The 18,736-nt window shown below is 47.8% G+C and overlaps 1 protein-coding gene across 2 annotated transcripts in view; it reads right to left on the bottom strand.

Annotated features, from left to right (window-relative positions):
- Positions 1-18,736, bottom strand: part of LOC143784153 (aldehyde oxidase 1-like) — a 291,675-nt gene that overhangs the window by 74,073 nt on the left and 198,866 nt on the right. The window contains exons 24-26 of one of the 2 annotated variants that reach the window (XM_077272028.1): positions 14,436-14,522; positions 11,271-11,462; positions 5,767-5,994 (exon numbers count right to left, since the gene is read on the bottom strand). In XM_077272028.1, coding sequence (XP_077128143.1) covers positions 5,767-5,994; positions 11,271-11,462; positions 14,436-14,522 — 507 coding nt within the window. The remainder of the gene's footprint in view (positions 1-5,766; positions 5,995-11,270; positions 11,463-14,435; positions 14,523-18,736) is intronic. The other variant, XM_077272030.1, reaches the window with a different exon arrangement.

Raw genomic sequence — 18,736 nt, 5'->3', positions numbered from 1 at the left:
CTCGTGTAGGCAATCACTCGCTGCTTCCCATCCTGCATTTGTGACAGCACAACCCCTAAACCATGTAGGCTTCCATCGATGTGAAGGATAAAGGGCTGGGAGAAGTCTGCATAGGCCAATATTGGGGCTTCAGTCAAGGCCATCTTTAAGGCTCGGAAGGCTTCTTCCTGGCTATCTCCCGACTGGATGGACCGATTCTTTGCACCAGACGGCACTACTTTAAGTAACTCCAGCAGTGAAATAGCAATTCGAGTGAAGTTTTTCACAAATCTTCGATAGTACCCAGTAAGCCCCAGAAAGGCCCGAACGTCACCATCTTCGGGGGTGGGCCAGTCCTGTACTGCCGCTATCTTCTCATGTGCAAGTCTCACTGCCTCAGTGTACATGACGTGTCCCAGGTATTCAATTTGCTTGCGGAAAAGGTGACATTTTTGTGGCTTCACTTTCAGGCTGTGCTTCTGTAACCGGCTCAACACTTGCTCCAACCATCGGAGATGTTCTTCAAAGGTGGCTGCATAGACAATGATGTCATCCAGACAGATGAGGGTAACCTCAAAGCTTGAATCTCCCAAACATCTCTCCATCAGTCCCTGAAAACATCCCAGGAGCATTAGTCAGGCCGAAAGGCATCCGATTGAATTCAAATAATCCCATGGGCAGTATGAATGCTGTTTTCGGCTGGTCATGCTCAGCCATGGGCACCTGCCAATATCCACTGGCCATATCTAGGGATGAGAAGTACTTAGCTTTTCCCAAGGCGGACAACGACTCCTCAATTCTTGGTAGGGGGTGCAAATTTCACACTGTACAGGCATTCAGTCGCCTATAGTTGACACAGAAATGCAGGGTTCCTTCCTTTTCCGGAACTAGAATGATGGGAGCTGCCCACGACCTCTGACTCTCCCGTATAACTCCACTCTGCAGCATATGTGCCAACATTTCTTTTACTTCCTGGTACATCTAAGGCAGGATCTGCCGATATCTCTCACGGTTCGGTGCGGCACTGCCTGTGGGTATCTCGTGGGTTATGGCTGTGGTGCACCCAAAGTCACCGTTCCGACGGGCGAAGACGTCTTGGTAGTGCTCCAGCACAGCTTGCACCTGTTGCACCTGTTGTTGTGAGAGTACCGTCAGTTCAGCTCACATCTGCTCCAAGATTCGACTCCCTTCCTTCATACTTCCGGACGGATGCTCTGGGAACATGGTAATGGCTACAGTCCAAGGATCTCCTTGTTTCACTGCTAACTGAACGGCCTCTGGTTGTATTAGTTCTTCTGGCAGGCCCAGCACCTGTGCCACTTCACTCTTGGGCGAGAGAGTAAGATTGTCCTCCCCGAGGTTGACACACCACACCACTACAGTACCGTCATGAACGATGGCTAATGTCCGGGCAATGAGGAGCCCTGGGGGTATTTGGTTAACATTGGCTCTTTCTGGACTTCCACTCGTTTAAGGGGCATACAAACTCATACGGGCAGCATGAGCACAGTCTGACAAGGCAGCAGAACTAGTTTAGCACCGGCCGGAACCATCACCTTTCCCAAAACTTTTCCTTCACTAGACGTTTCTCGATGTTTCTTGGGCCAGGGCAACCCGTATCAGTTGTTGAAACACCTTCCGCTGGATGGTGTGGGGGCTTCATCGATCCAGAAAAGTGTCTGGTGACTCGTTAATCAGGAGAGTCCCGAGTTCTTTCACCACATTATTATTATTTATTATTATAGCGCCATTTATTCCATGGCGCTTTACATGTTAGGAGGGGTATGCATAATAAAAACAAGTACAATAATCTTAAACAATACAAGTCTCGACTGGTATAGGAGGAGAGAGGACCCTGCCAGCGAGGGCTCACAATCTACAAGGGATGGGTGAGGATACAGTAGGTGAGGGTAGAACTGGTCATGCAGTGATTTGGTCGATCGGTGGTTACTGCAGGCTGTAGGCTTGTTGGAAGAGGTAGATTCAGCTTCATTTTGAAGGTTTTGATGGTATGCGAGAGTCTGATATGTTGTGGTAGAGAGTTCCAGAGTAGGGGTGATGCAAAGTCACTGTGGGGCCATTGCCAGGGTATCCGGAGGTTAACACAACTCCTTTCCGGCCCACATCTTTGCTCCATACGGTAATTTGCATCCAGACCACCCCTGCGACCTGGGATGGGCAATTGATTGGCCGCTGTTAACTTAATCACCGGGCCCCATTCGGGCCGTGTCGCCTCAGGAAAATGACGTCTGAAATAGGTCTCTGGCATGGTGGTCACCTGTGAACCGGTATCAACTAGACAGCAGATGGCTCAACCATCCATTTCAGCCCATAAGAGGGGGCTAAAGGAAATCAAACTTTCAGGACCGCCTGCTCTCCTCCTTGGATGCTCAGGCGCCGGGTGATGTCCCCCAGCCATGGAGGCCACTAGTTTAACAGCTACTGGGTGAGCATCCACCCCCACTTTGCACACCCTCGGGCATAGTGTCCAATGTCTCCACACTTGAAACAGATCGTCTGAGTCTCTGCTTGGGATTGTCCCATGTCCGGGTCAGGCACAGGGGGTAAGCGGGACTCTGGGCCAATGCTGTCTCTGGGTGGATTTGGAGCCACGGGGGGGCTTTTCTGAGGCCAGATGACTCTTCCTGCATTTCCTTTCTGGATCTCTCTGACCCATCCTGGTTCAGCCACGGGCGAAGCGGGTACCTCCCCACTGTGGACCTTCCCTGCCAAGGCCGCCATCCCCTGCTCCTACGCCTGCGCACGCGCTTCTGCACCAATTTCTAAATAAGACATGCGTGGATTAGCACACAAGTGTTCTCGCAAGGCTTGCTTAAGAAGCGCGTCCCTGATGCCGGCTACAAGTTGGTCTCTCAAAGTCACATCAGGAGGCACCATTCCCACATCATCCCGCTTTGTGATCGCCGCGTGGACCACTTGCAATGAGTTCATATATTGGGTCACGGACACCCCCTCCCTCTGTATGTGGCTAAACAAGCACATCCGTAATTCTCTGACATCCGTGGGGTCCCCATGCATCTCCTCCAAGATTTGCAACACTTTGGTGAAAGTGTTCAACTCATGCGGGTGATTAAACATAACGAAACATCTAACTTCCACGTCCAGGTCCATCACAAGAATCTCTGCCTGCATAGAGGGGGTCATGAGGTGCATCCTTAGCATGCCTTTATCCTGCTCAGTCCAGTCCCACAGCAGTGAATTGCTCCCCGTACACTTTTGGAGATTGCTGAGCATGGCCCCCCAGTGGTAAGCTGGCTCTTGGGGCACCCATGACCACCTGGTCTGCTGCCTCTGCGCCTGTGAACTACATCCTGCCAATTACGCCAAGGGAAACACTGGCAATGCAGCAACAGTTCACTTAATAAGCTTATCATGTCCTTGGTTTCCTCAGCCATGGATGATCCAGTGAGGGTTGTAGTTCCAACAACGGCTGATGAAATGTCCTCAGAGGAGACTCCACAACTTACGGTCCGGCTTCTGGCGGCAACGGGCGGTCTCCGGTTTTACCCGTTGAGCCCCTAGTCCATAAACTTGAACAGCCAAAGTCAAGGGAGCTGAAAACATTCTGGTATCAAGAAAAGGCTGCTGTGTGCTGGTCAGCAGAGAGGACCGCAGCGCCGGGTCCTGCAAACGGCCCACGCTTCTATGCCCGAGCATGGTACTACACTGAACGGAGTTCTCATCTTTCTCTCTATTCCCGGTCCCAATGGCGTGCTCGTGAGAAGTCGACCGCAGTTGGTCACGGAGCTGCTGCACATGATCCAGAGCACGCTGCGCACACACCTGCTTCGACCCCGCCAGCGGCCGGAAACTAACTGTCACTGCACACACTTTCTGCTTAAATATGCCCCCTCTATCTGGGTCATGGGGTCTGTTTGGTCCCCTATTCCTTCCCCCGGACAACATGGGACACAGCTTGACAGTTCCAGACCTGGATCAATACAGGTACCCGCAGCCCGGTCTTCCTCCTTACAAGAGGACTCTGACAGGGTGTAAAAGGGTAATGTTTCTTGTTATGGAAAGTGCCAAGCTGATATATGGAGGCCACACAATCCTCCCCTGGGAGAAAAAGCTTTTCTATGATATCTGTGATTATGTGTACAACATGTATTTATCGTGGAAGAGCTGTATGGGCTTCATGAAGCTAATTTGTGAGTGACATACGTGGCGCCTCTGGGGTCAGTCGCCACAGAGGTACCGCACCTCATCCAGAGGTGTGGCATCCCACTCTCAGGTAAAGAGGGAGCATTACCCAGGACTCTAACACTCACATCCAACACACACCAGTTCAGTCGGGGCACCTGGGTATACCCTAAGGGAGGATGGCCTCATCCCAGTCTGGAGAGGGTAACTAGGTAGAGGGTGTGGGTGGAGCCAGTAGTTAGGGGAGGAGCTAATTAGGAGGGAAAGTAGTCAGTCAGTGGGGAGGTAGAGACGAAGTGAGACATGGAGAAAAGAGCTCCCTGTCAGAGGGAGCTAGAGAAAGGAGAAGCTACAGAAAGAGGAGAGAAAGAAGGGGTCCTAGGGGCACGGGTACTGAGCAATCCACCTGTGGGGCCCGCATCCACACTGACCATCGCCAGGTGGAGGGACCAGGTTGCAGTGGGAAACCGGCCCCCAAGGCTAGTGGAGGATTACAAGACTCAGCCAGTCGGAGGCTGCAGCATCTACATGTGCTGCAGCCACATCCAACACATTTGCTGAAAAGGCAGCCACATAGGATCCAGGGGACCAACAGAGAGTGTCGCCTGACAAGATCTGAGGCTGCTGGATTGGGACACTGTGTGTGAAGGCTCAGGGCAGAAGGGAGACAGCCAGCACAGTGAGACGGCCAGGAAAGGGACATAGAAAGGGGTTCTGGAAGGTGCACCCAATGTACTTGAGACCTGGCTGGACCTCAGACCCGGAAGACACAGCACCCCTGCTGGGGACTACAACTAAGAACTGTGAGTAAACGTGTGGAAACTGCACCCTGCTGTGTCCTCTGCCCTGCACTACAACCACCATCATCACCCTTTAACACCATCACTGCCCTGGGGTGTAGCTCTACCTGTGAAGAGCTGTAACAACACTGCTACATCACCATCAGGCCAAGCGGTCTCTTCAAGCAGCATCGGCTAACATCTCCTATTTGCCGAATACCACAGGTGGCGTCACAAACAATTCCCCTATAAACTTTAGCCCATTCCCCTTTAATTTCAATTGACTCTTTTATTGGATGCCCAGGGCCACGGACCGGGTCACTGCTGCCGTGACCCACCCTTTAAGAATCGTCCGACCTGGTTCTGAGTAACCCTGGCGGACGCTCCACATATATCTGCTGTATCTAATAGGGGAATGAAGTGTGTATTATGTCTCTAATGTATTGATGGGTGTCATGTATTTAATGGGTGAGTGACAAATATATGATATATAGATACTGTATTACTGAAGTGTGTAGCAAGTATCTAATCTTTGAGTGACATATGTAATCATGTGTCTAGTATTGTTCTATGACATCGCATCCTTGTCTACAAAACTAGCATATTTTGCAGGGAGAAATTGTGCATAAATCGACTTTCAGTGATTGACAGCAGCAGTCACGTATCCAGGTGAAAGAGGAACCATGGAGACTGGCAGGAGACCCGGGTAGTGCCATAAGAGGAGAAGCGTGGTTTGGTAAGGCGAGTATGCTTTTTATTATTTTATTGCAAGATGCATGCTTTCTAAAAAAAATTGTATGGAAAACTCATGGAATTCAGGCTACTTTACACTGTATGCACTGACCTGGTGAAACATTTTCTCCACAAATCCAACTGTAAATTTTAGGGGTATAATAGCAATGCCTTTCTTCTTCCAGTAGTTTTCCTTATTGAATTTTTGGATCTCGTTTCTTCTCTTTGCATAAGAAGATTTATGCAAACATTCGTTCCAGCAACGCATCAGATTGGTGGAATCAAACTCCTGCTTATAATGTGTCTGTCCAATGTCTTTATACATGTTCTTCTCACGGACCTGAAAACATCATAAACTGAAATTACTGCAAAATTTCAAAGCTTGTCTTTTAATGCTCCTCGCCTTTGATAACCACTGATGAATCCTAATTAAGACACTGTTATGATTTTACTCTAGCTTTCTAATTCATTTAATTTTTAACAATTATTTATGAATACGTGAACACAATGTCTTTTTCAGGCTGATTCCATCTGAAATCTGCCAGAGATAGCGCTAGAAAATGAGGCAAAAAATGAAAACTGGATAGCAATGTAAAAACAACATTGCTGTACACATGTTCTGTCATTTGCTACCTTCTGTAATTGCTTCACCGATCGGAAACCGTGAAGTAGTTATAAGAAGTAGCATGTTCACGCTTGTATGTCTCCTTCTAGAAAGCTGCTTGCCACTGTAGTATACAGAAAAGACGCTAGTGGCACAAAAAATGACAGCAATGCCACAAGTAACGCCGCTTCGGAAAAAGATTGCAGGCCTAAAAAAATTTGGCGGCTCTGCCTACAGAAAAAGATGTAATGTGCACATACCCTATAAGAGCTCTTTCCACAGCAAGGATAGACTTTCTCATATATGCCTAGGTTGGGTTTGCATGTGAACAATTTGGCTTCTACAGCCTTCTGTGCATCATAGTACATAGTAAACTGTAAAATGAGTTATTATCAGTGAATAAGTCAGTGACCTCCTTATTGTTACTTACACCATCTGTCCACTGCAAGATATGATAGAACAGGAAGCAGCATCTGCGGTGGATGTGGAGGCTGGATTAGGTGAGTATAAAGGTTTGTTTGTGAGCTGTGTTGCGCAGTATTGGGGCTGCAAGTGGGTCCATCATACTGTATGGGGGCTGTAAACAGATTCATCATACTTTATTGGGGCTGTGAGGGGACCATCATAGTGTATGGGTTCTGAAAAGGGTTTCATCGTGCTTTATTTTGGCTGCAAGGGGGGTCATCATACTGAACTGGGGCTGTGAGGGAGACCCGCATACTGTATGGGTGTTTATATGGGACCACAGTACTATGTAAAAGTAAAAGCCTGTTGGGGGACAATCATACAGTATTAGGGCTGTGGGGGACCATCATACTATGTTTGGGGACCATCATACTGTGTGGGGGAATAATAATACTGTGCAGGGGCTGTGGAGACCATCATATTTTGTATGGGACTGTGGTGGAACCATCATATTTTGTGGAGGACTGTGAAGACCATTATGCTGGTGTGTGTGTGTGGGGGAATCATCATACTTTGTTGGAACCATAATACTGGGTGAGGGAACCATAATACTGTGTGGGGGCTGTGGTGCAACCATTATCCTGTGTGGGGGAAACAACATACTGTGTGGGGGGCTGTGATGGAACCATCATCCTGTATGAGGGAACCATCATACTTTGTGGAGGGCTGTGGAGACCATCATGCTTTGTGGGGGCAGTGGTGACTCTCAATGTGTGTGGGGGACCATCATACTGTACTGGGGCTGTGGGGGACAGACATACTGTGTAGAGGGCTGTGGTGAGACCATCATACTATATGGAACTCTCCATCATACTGTATTGGGGCTGTGGGGGGCATCATACTGTGTGAGGGACTGTGGGATAACCATTATACTGTGTGGGGGGCTGTGGATAACATCATGTTGTGGAGGGACCATCATAGTGTGTGGGGAGCTTTGGTAAACATTATTTTACGACGTGGGGGTAATGATAATGTGTAAGGGGTTTTAGTGACCATCTTATTGTGTGAGATATGTGGGGCCATCATGCTGTGTAGGTGGAAGAATGTGGGAACATCATTCTGTATATGGGAATTTTGGGGGGCATAATACTCTATGGGGCCATGGAAAGGGTATTATAGTGAGCAAGAACACTACGGTGCTTCAGTAGGGGTGAAATAACTGTGTAAGACCGGCAACACATATTCCTTTTGATGTCTTAAAAGTTTGGAGCTATGACCTGTGACTGCACCTATGTGCCGTGATAGTACTTTTGCAAAAGGTCCTGCATGTAAACCCCTTTGTAAACCCCCCATTATTATAAGGAGGCATAGTAGGGGGGATTATTATAAGGAGGCACACTGTGGACTCATTATCATATAGGGAGAACACAGGAGGCATTCTCATTAATATTATAATAATGAACCTGGCATTTTATATTATCACAAGTAGGTTTGTGGTCATTATTATCAGGAGTCAATGGGGATTGTTTTGATAAGGAGGCACAGGGCAAATTATTATTATAAGGAGGCACAGGGGAGCATTGTTACTATGAGGAAGTAGAGAGGAAACATTATTACTGTGTAGGGGAACAGAGGGGGCAATGTTATTGTGTTGGGCATAAAAGAAGGACACTATTACAGTGGGCCATTATTACTGTGTATTGCTCTGGTTATAGTGCTATATTGTTTTATTGTTTGTGTAGAGGTGGTGGAATGTGAGGAGGGTCCTGGAAAAGAAGTAAGCCACAGATTTCTCTGTGTGTTACATTTTGCAGGGATGAGTTATGTATGGCAGAAGAGGTCATGGCGATCTGGGCCGAATGAAAAAGAAAAGGGAAAATGAATGACAATATTCAGCTATACCATCAGAGCACTGGTTTAGGACTGATATTACCATTATATGGTCACTATATGGTGGTGATACCAGTCCTAGTAGAGAGGTCTTAGCACAAGAAGCCTCTCATCTATATATTTTTAAATTAAAAATGTGTATGGTGTGTAGGGTGAGTGTATTAATATACTCACCTGCTGCATTTTTCTCCAGGATTCAGTGCCGTTCTGCTCTGTTTCTCAGTGATGTTATTGCAATTCCGATAGAAGGCTCCCCGGAAATGGCTTGTACAATGTGACCCAATGGAGCCTTGTTCTGATGCTCCTTAGACATACATTGTAAGGACTCAGACTCATTTGCGAGAAAAACGGATGAGTGCAATCTGATAAAAAAATCGGATTGCACTCTGACCAATCTTATTCAATGAGTTACATCTCATCTGCAATTTTTTTCTCAGCTGAAATCGGACTGAGGAAAAAATTCGCAACATGCTGCGATTTGCTGCGTATCTCGGACGAGACTAGACAATGCAAGTCAATGGGTGCGAGAAAAAAAATCGCACAGCACTTGGAACACGGCTTTGAAAAGCCGGTAATTCATGTGCTGCATACAGTAAAATTACACTGACAAATAGAATAGAATAGATAGAATAGATATATACACATAGAGTACATATACATATACATGTCAGAAACACTCACATATACACTCACCGGCCACTTTATTAGGTACACCTGTCCAACTTCTTGTTAACACTTAATTTCTAATCAGCCAATCACATGGCGGCAACTCAGTGCATTTAGGCATGTAGACATGGTCAAGACAATCTCCTGCAGTTCAAACCGAGCATCAGTATGGGGAAGAAAGGTGATTTGAGTGCCTTTGAACGTGGCATGGTTGTTGGTGCCAGAAGGGCTGGTCTGAGTATTTCAGAAACTGCTGATCTACTGGGATTTTCACGCACAACCATCTCTAGGGTTTACAGAGAATGGTCCGAAAAAGAAAAAAAATCCAGTGAGCGGCAGTTCTGTGGGCGGAAATGCCTTGTTGATGCCAGAGGTCAGAGGAGAATGAGCAGACTGGTTCGAGCTGATAGAAAGGCAACAGTGACTCAAATCGCCACCCGTTACAACCAAGGTAGGCCTAAGAGCATCTCTGAACGCACAGTGCGTCGAACTTTGAGGCAGATGGGCTACAGCAGCAGAAGACCACACCGGGTACCACTCCTTTCAGCTAAGAACAGGAAACTGAGGCTACAATTTGTACAAGCTCATCGAAATTGGACAGTAGAAGATTGGAAAAACGTTGCTTGGTCTGATGAGTCTCGATTTCTGCTGCGACATTCGGATGGTAGGGTCAGAATTTGGCGTAAACAACATGAAAGCATGGATCCATCCTGCCTTGTATGGAGCATCTTTGGGATGTGCAGCCGACAAATCTGCGGCAACTGTGTGATGCCATCATGTCAATATGGACCAAAATCTCTGAGGAATGCTTTCAGCATCTTGTTGAATCTTTGCCACGAAGAATTGAGGCAGTTCTGAAGGCAAAAGGGGGTCCAACCCGTTACTAGCATGGTGTACCTAATAAAGTGGCCGGTGAGTGTATATAATGTATGTATTTATATTGCACCGAAAGATAGATAGATGAAAAGCAGGTAATTTATCTGCTGGCTTCTGTAAAATCACTGCAGGAGCCGATAGGATAGAAGAGGTGGATTACATACAGTAGATACAAATAGAATAGGTAGATATATAGATGTCAGTGACAAGTACAGTTAGTACAGTGTGTGTACAAAATACTGTACATGTATTTAATTAATAAAAGATTATTTTATGGAAAAAAAGGGAGTGGGCTTCCTCGCAATTTTCAAAGACAGCAGACGGAAAGCCAGTGACTGGGGGCAGATGTTTATAGCCTGGAAAGGGGGTAATTCCCATGGTAACTCCGAGGCTTACAGCTTACAACTGTATACTTAGCCTTTACTGGCTATTAAACTGGGGGACCCGAAAAAAATGACATGGGGTCCCCCCATAATTAATAACCAGCAAAGGCTATGCAGACAGCTGCGGGCTTATCTTAATAGCCTAGGAAGGGGCCATTGATATTGGCCCCCCTGGCTAAAAACATCAGCACTCAGCTGCCCCAGAAAAAGTGCGTCTCTAAGATGTTCCAATTCCGGCACTTAGCCTCGCTCTTCCCACTTGCCCTTTAGCAGAGGCAAGTGGGGTAATAGTTGTGGGGGCCCCTATTACTAACCCCATAGTCAAATTGTTAAGAAAACACAGACACCCAGTTAAAAATCCTTTAATTGAAATAAAGTCACAGACTCCTTTAATAATCTTAATTAAACAATACTTACAACCACACCTAATTCCTGAGAAGCCCTCGATCTCCTGTAGTAAAAGTAAAATAGCAAACCAACAATATACAATACCTGTCCATTGTTGTGTCCCACGCAGTAATCCATATCTACGGAATATGCAGTTTTCAACCTGGACGGTGCCAAGATACAACCGTCCTGGCTGAAAACCACTGGTAAATGAGCTGCTGAGAGCGGAGCTTCAGTGCCTACTGGTGATGTCAGTGAAGCTGCGCTCCCTTACAGCGTGAACTGAGGTGAACTCTGGACCGCGGGAAAATGCACTTTGAGATGGCAAAATAAACATATATTCTACATATAAATAAAGGGTTATATCAATACGCTGCTCCAGTGAATGTGAATAACCAAGTTTACCTGGTCCGGTGGCAATCCACACTTTGTAGCCACTGCATCTATAATGGTCTCTGTGATAAAACCGGTTTGGGGAAAGCCAAATCCACGGAAGGCTGTATTAGACGGCAGGTTTGTCTTGCAAGCCTTTCCACGGCAGTTAAGATTGGGGAAGCTATATGCATTATCCATCTTAAGCAGTGCCACAATTATCACCTGAAATTACAATTAAGACAGTAACCCAGCAATGTCATTTACAGGATGTAATATTTCATTAATATACTGTATTAAATTCCCTCTCCCCTATAAGAAAGCATATAGATGTACACAGTTGTCTTGATCTGATATTTCATGGATCTTTATTAAAACCCCTTAGTGACCACCAATACATCTTTTTTTACTGACCTGCGATATAAGAGACTAGCCTCCCATACAGGGGACAATCCAGCAGCTGTCGGCTGTGCACTATAGATGACAACTTGCTGCATCAGCCACGATCAGTATTGGAACCGACCATGGCCATTTAACCCCTTAAATACTGTTGCAAATAATGACTACATCATCTAGAGTGTGGGGGCTTCCTCTCTTACCCTATCGGCACCCTGAGGTCATGATTGTGTGGTCCTGATGTTTGCAATGACAATTCATGGTCAAATAACGGCCTTAGAGTCTGCAGTGCACAGTGGCAAGTTCAGAAGGTATTAACATTTAAGTGGTAAAAATACACTTTTAATTCCTGTCATTTCACTTTGCATTAATTCCTGAAAACCACCTGAAGGGTTAACAAACTACCTGAAAGCAATTTTAAATATGTTAAGGTGTGCGGTTATTAAAAAGGTATCATTTTTTTGGGTTTCAAATATATAGGACCCCCAAAGTCACTTCAAAACTGAATAGGTCCCTAAAAAAAGTTTTGAAAATTTTCTTGAAAAAAATGAAAAATTACTGCTCCATTTTTATTTATTTTTTTTAAACATTTTACAAATGGTGCTGATGTAAAGCAGACATGTGGAAAATCTTATTTGTTAATGTTTTTGTGTGGTATGACTATCTGGATTAAAGGGATAATCATTCAAAGTTTGAAAATTGTAATTTTTTAAAATTTTGGGGAAATTTCTGATATTTTTATATCTAAACATAAAACCTATATCAACCCAAGTTTACCATTATCATAAAGCATAATATGTCATGAAAAAACATTCTGCAAATCAATGGGATTTGTTGAAGGATTTCAGAGTTATTGCTACATAAAGTGACAATTGTCAGACTTAAATAATTTGGCCCGGTCATTAAGGCTACTTTCACACTAGCGTTAACTGCAATACGTCGCAATGCGTCGTTTTGCCGAAAAAACGCATCCTGCAAAAGTGCTTGCAGGATGCGTTTTTTCTGCATTGACACACGTCGCAACCGTCGTGCGACGGTCCGCTTTTTCCGACCGTGCATGCGCGGCCGGAACTCCGCCCCCACCTCCCCGCACTTCCCCGCACCTCACAATGGGGCAGCGGTTGCGCTGGAAAAATGCATCCGCTGCCCCCTGTGTTCGGCGGAGACAACGCTAGCGTCGGTGACCTCGGCTTGACGCACTGCGACGGACCGAGCCCGACGCTAGTGTGAAAGTAGCCTAAGGGGATAAAGTACTAATAGTACTTGGTGTCTTTTTGATACAATCACTGTTTTCTCTGCTGCAGATCTAGCAGTGCTCAAATGCTGCGCTTTGTATGTCTCCGCCCATATTATTGATTGGCAGCTTTCTCTGTATACTGTACATTGACAAAAAGCAGCTAATCATTGTTGGGGGAGGGGTTACACAGAGCAGTTTTCTAGGATGCACAAGGATGCCAGTCCTGTAGTAATAATCTCCTGCTGATAAAACACTGATTTTATTGAAACAGCAACACACAGCCCAGTAAGTGACACTGATAGAATCAGGCCCTGAGCCCCTATATCATACTGCTCATCGATCACATTAAAAAAAAACCTGCAGTGCTGACTGGTTTAAAGGTATGGGGACACATTTTGGAGCTTTTTTACTTTAGTTTAAGCATTTTTGGGAAAAAAAAAAAAAATTTTCAATAATGTTTCATAAAAAATGTTGAACCCCTAGGAATCACAGTACGGAGACTGCATAATGAGTTATCAGTGAATTTGTCAGTGAGCTCCTGCTCATAGCACGATTTGTAAGCCTTATCTATTTTTTAATCACCTCTCCAGTTCCATCCTTAACTCTGCTGCCCGACTAATTCATCTCTCTCCTGGCTACTCTTCCGCTTCCCCCCTCTGCAAATCTCTTAACTGGCTCCCATTCCCTCAGCGTATCCAGTTCAAATTACTAATACTAACCTACAAAGCCATCCATAACCTGTCTCCTCCATATATCTCTGAACTAATCTCCCGATATCTTCCCTCACGTAATCTCTGGTCCACCCAAGACCTTCTTCTCTCCTCCACACTTATTCGCTCCTCATCCAATCGCCTCCAAGACTTCTCCCGAATATCACCCATCCTCTGGAATTCTTTGTCCCAACACGTCCGACTATCAACCACATTCGGATCCTTCAGATGGAACCTGAAAACCCACCTCTTCAGGAAAGCCCACAGCCTGCACTGACCCCGCTGCCTCCTCACCACTACCGAAGCTAGCGCCGCCTCACCAACACCGGAGCTCCTGCAACCCTCAACCTACTGTCTCCTTCCCCACCATCCTGTAGAATGTAAGCCCACAAGGGCAGTGTCCTTGCTCCTCTGTATCAGTCTGTCATTGTTAGTTTGTTTACTGTAACTGATATCTGTAACTTGTATGTAACCCCTTCTCATGTACAGCACCATGGAATCAATGGTGCTATATAAATAAATCATAATAATAATAATCTTTTTCTATGCTGAATTATCACCAGATGAGATTTTTACTTTGTGGTCATAAATCAGCTGAGAATGAGCTATCTGCCTCTGTTAACTCATTCTGCACCCAGCTATGTACAGCGATACATAGCGGCAGCAGAAGCTTAAACACTATAATGTCTAGAATACAATATTTTAAACAGCACTTGGTTATTCACCGTCATTGCAAATAATTATAATTACAGCTCTAGCTAGATCTGTATGGAGAAGAGTCATTATATTTACTTCTAATAATAGAGACTGCCTTAATTGAAGCATCAGCTTATACAATAGGTACAGTATGGTTACCAGAATAGATTCATCAGGGCTGCATCCAGCATTGGTGTAGAAAGTGACATCAGCACCTACGATTTTTCCATCATTCATAAACCCAACCTGTAACAAAAAAAATAACCATCAAAAGTCTGCGGCATGGCATCAGAAAAATAAACCCAGGAGGATACAGAGACATAAGAAAGCTAGACTGCAGTTTGCCAAAATGTGCAGTTGAAACCAGAAGGTTACATAAACTATATAAAAAGACACATCTGCATGTTTTTCTCAATAGCTGACATGAAATCAGAATAAACCTTTCCTGTTTTAGGTCAATTAGGATTACCATACACTCATTTTTATATATATACTAGCTATTGAACCCGTTCTATGCCCGGGTGGCGAGCATTTATATGTGCTGCTCCCATCTTGCTCTCCCATCCTGTCATGTGCTGCTCCATCTTGCGCCCCCATCCTGTCATGTGCTGCTCCACCATGTCATGTGCTGCTCCATCCTGCGCCCCCATCATTGTGGGCGGCTGTGCTGAGTGCGGGCGGCTGTGCTGAGTGCGGGCGGCTGTGCTGAGTGCGGGCGGCTGTGCTGAGTGCGGGCGGCTGTGCGTGGCGCTGCTGGGTGCGGGCGGCTGTGGGTGGCTGTGCTGGGTGCGGTGGCTGTGCTGGGTGCAGCGGCTGTGTGTGGCTGTGGGCGGCGGCTGTGGGCGGCTGTGCTGGGTGCGGCGGCTGTGCTGGGTGCGGCGGCTGTGCGTGGCTGTGCTGGGTGCGGCGGCTGTGCTGGGTGCGGCGGCTGTGGGTGGCTGTGCGTGGCTGTGCTGGGTGCAGCGGCTGTGCGTGGCTCTAGGCGGCTGTGCGTGGCTGTGGGCGGCTGTGCGTGGCTGTGCTGGGTGCGGCGGCTGTGGACGGCTGTGCTGGGTGTGGTGGCTGTGCTGGGTGCGGCAGCTGTGCGTGGCTGTGCTGGGTGCGGCGGCTGTGCTGGGTGCGGTGGCTGTGCTGGGTGCGGCGGCTGTGCGTGGCTGTAGGCGGCTGTGCGTGGCTGTGGGCGGCTGTGCTGGGTGCGGTGGCTGTGCTGAGTGCGGCGGCTGTGCTGAGTGCGGGCGGCTGTATGTGCGGGCGGCTGTGGGTGGCTGTGCTGGGTGCGGCGGCTGTGGACGGCTGTGCTGGGTGTGGCGGCTGTGCTGGGTGCGGCGGCTGTGCTGGGTGCGGCGGCTGTGCGTGGCTGTAGGCGGCTGTGTGTGGCTGTAGGCGGCTGTGCGTGGCTGTGCTGGGTGCGGCGGCTGTGGACGGCTGTGCTGGGTGTGGCGGCTGTGTGTGGCTGTGGGCGGCTGTGCGTAGCTGTGGGCGGCTGTGCTGGGTGCGGCGGCTGTGCGTGGCTGTGCTGGGTGCGGTGGCTGTGGTGGGTGCGGCGGCTGTGGGTGGCTGTGCTGGGTGCGGCGGCTGTGGGCGGCTGTGTGTGGCTGTGGGCGGCTGTGCGTGGCTGTGGGCGGCTGTGCGTGGCTGTGCTGGGTGCAGCGGCTGTGGACGGCTGTGCTGAGTGCGGCGGCTGTGCTGGGTGCGGCGGCTGTGGGCGGCTGTGCGTGGCTGTGCTGGGTGCGGCGGCTGTGCTGGGTGCGGCGGCTGTGCTGGGTGCGGCGGCTGTGCGTGGCTGTGGACGGCTGTGCGTGGCTGTGCTGGGTGCGGCGGCTGTGCTGGGTGCGGCGGCTGTGCTGGGTGCGGCGGCTGTGCGTGGCTGTGCTGGGTGCGGGGGCTGTGCTGGGTGCGGTGGCTGTGCGTGGCTGTAGGCGCCTGTGCGTGGCTGTGGGCAGCTGTGCGTGGCTGTGCTGGGTGCAGCGGCTGTGCGTGGCTGTAGGCGGCTGTGCTGGGTGCGGTGGCTGTGGTGGGTGCGGCGGCTGTGGGTGGCTGTGCGTGGCTGTGCTGGGTGCGGCGGCTGTACTGGGTGCGGCGGCTGTGGACGGCTGTGTGTGGCTGTTGGCCGCTGTGCGTGGCTGTGCTGGGTGCGGCGGCTGTGCTGGGTGCGGCGGCTGTGCTGGTGCGGCGGCTGTGCGTGGCTGTGGTGGGTGCGGTGGCTGTGGACGTAAGTGGCGTAAGTAACAAATAGCTGTGGCATGAAGTGCCACAGCCTCATGGCACAGCAATTTGTTACTTGCGGAGGGTGAGTATACTTACCTGTCCCGTTCCACCGACGCCATTCCGGGCCATGAATATCCCCCTGCTCCTGGAATCGGCGCCTGCGCAGTCCGCGCTTTCCGGCGCCATTTTCTTGAAGACACATTGCAGTGTGTCTTCAAGAAAATGGCGCCGGAAAGCGCGGACTGCGCAGGCGCCTTTTCCGGCACCAGGAGGACAGATTTTCTGTGTCCTCCTGGTGCCGGAAAAGGCGCCTGCGCAGTCCGCGCTTTCCGGCGCCATTTTCTTGAAGACACACTGCAATGTGTCTTCAAGAAAATGGTGCCGGAAAGCGCGGACTGCGCAGGCGCCGATTCCGGGAGCAGGGGGATATTCATGGCCCGGAATGGCGTCGGTGGAACGGGACAGGTAAGTATACTCACCCTCCGCCTCCTGGCTCGTCCCTGTTTCTCTGTTGGAGATCGCGGTGTGCGTTCAGCGCTTACGCATACCGCGATCTCCTGGGAGCGTCGCTCTGTGGGGTCCAGACTGCGCCGGCGCTTGCGCAGTCTATAAAGGCTTCGGACAGAGTGACGCTCCCAGCGTTATATTATAGATAGATTATGTGTGTGTATATCAGCCATGCCCATTCCACTTAGCCCCAACCAATCACTAAGCATCTTTCATTTCACCAGAGCTGTTTAAACGAAGCTGAGCTGTGATTGGCTGCTATGAGCAACAGTTTTCTTTGTAGATAGTTGTGGTAATAGAGGCCTATTATTTTTATAATTTCTATGGTGTTATCATCCTTCTGTAAAGCTGGAAATAACACAATTTATTACCGTGCCTACACAGACCACCCTCTGACACAAACTACAGGGGGGAGCCCAGAATCAGGAACTTCTCTTTGACTGGCATGAAGCATCCTCATTAACTTCAAACACAGATTTAAAAAAGACACACGAGACAAATTTCTCAAACTCAGGTATCATTTTAATCTGTGTAAGAGCGCCAACCTGACAATGTTGGCTCTGACCGGATGATGTGGGATATTATGAGTAGTAGTCCGGTGGCTCTGATGGGATGATGTGGGATATTAGGGGTAGTTGTCCGGTGGCTCTGGCTGACAGGATGATGTGGGATGTTAGAAGTAGTAGTGCGGTGGCTCTGGCTGATGGGATGATTGGGATATTAGAGGTAGTAGTCCGGAGGCTCTGGCTGATGGGATGAGGGGGGAAATCTGTTCATCTTTGCACCGGAAGGAAAAAACAAAAATGTTGTTTGTTGAAAGGCTCTTGAATGAGTTGAAATTAAAATATTATCAATATGTTGGTAATCATTTAGTTAATTTGTGTTGCAAATCTTTAGTGTTGAATATATGATGTGAAATGCTTTCATGTGCAATATAATCATTATAATTTGTTGTAACTAACCACAGTTTGTTACTATGCCTGGACAACGCTGGGCTCTTCAGCTAGTTATTAATATTTGCCAAATGTCAGAATAATGAGAGATAGAGAATGTGTTAAGGTATATTTTTATTATTATTTATTACTAGCTGAAGAGCCCGGCGTTGCCTGGGCATAGTAAATATCTGTGGTTAGTTATAGCACCTCACTTCTCTTATTTTCCCATCACGCCTCTCATTTTCCCCCTCACATCTCTCATTTTCCCCTCACATCTCTCATTTTCTCCCTCACACCTCTCATTTTCCCTTTCACTCCTCTTATTTTCCCCCTCACTCCTCTCATTCCCCCCTTACTCCTCTCATTCCCCACTAACACTTGTCATTTCGACCTCACATCTGTCATTTTCCGATCACTCCACTATTTTCCCTCACTCCTCTCATTTTGCACTCACACCTTTTCATTTTCACCTCACACCTCTCATTTTCACCTCACACCTCTCATTTTCCCCTCAGTATATACATGTTTGTCATCTCCCTTATATATAGTATACACCTGTATGTCATCTGTATATAGTATATACCTGTATGTCATCTCCCCTGTATATAGTATATACCTGCATGTCATCTCCCCTGTAAATAGTATATACCTGCTGTATGTCATCTCATCCTGTATATTGTATATACCTATGTGTCATCTCCTCCTGTATATAGTATATACCTGTATGTCATCTCTTCTGTATATAGTATATACCTGTATGTCATCTCCTATATATAGTAATACCTGTATGTCATCTCTTGTATATGCAGC

The sequence above is a fragment of the Ranitomeya variabilis genome, chromosome 7 (genome assembly GCF_051348905.1).
Source record: "Ranitomeya variabilis isolate aRanVar5 chromosome 7, aRanVar5.hap1, whole genome shotgun sequence".
NCBI classification, from domain to species: domain Eukaryota; kingdom Metazoa; phylum Chordata; class Amphibia; order Anura; family Dendrobatidae; genus Ranitomeya; species Ranitomeya variabilis.
This window is presented reverse-complemented; position numbering and strand designations above follow the sequence as displayed.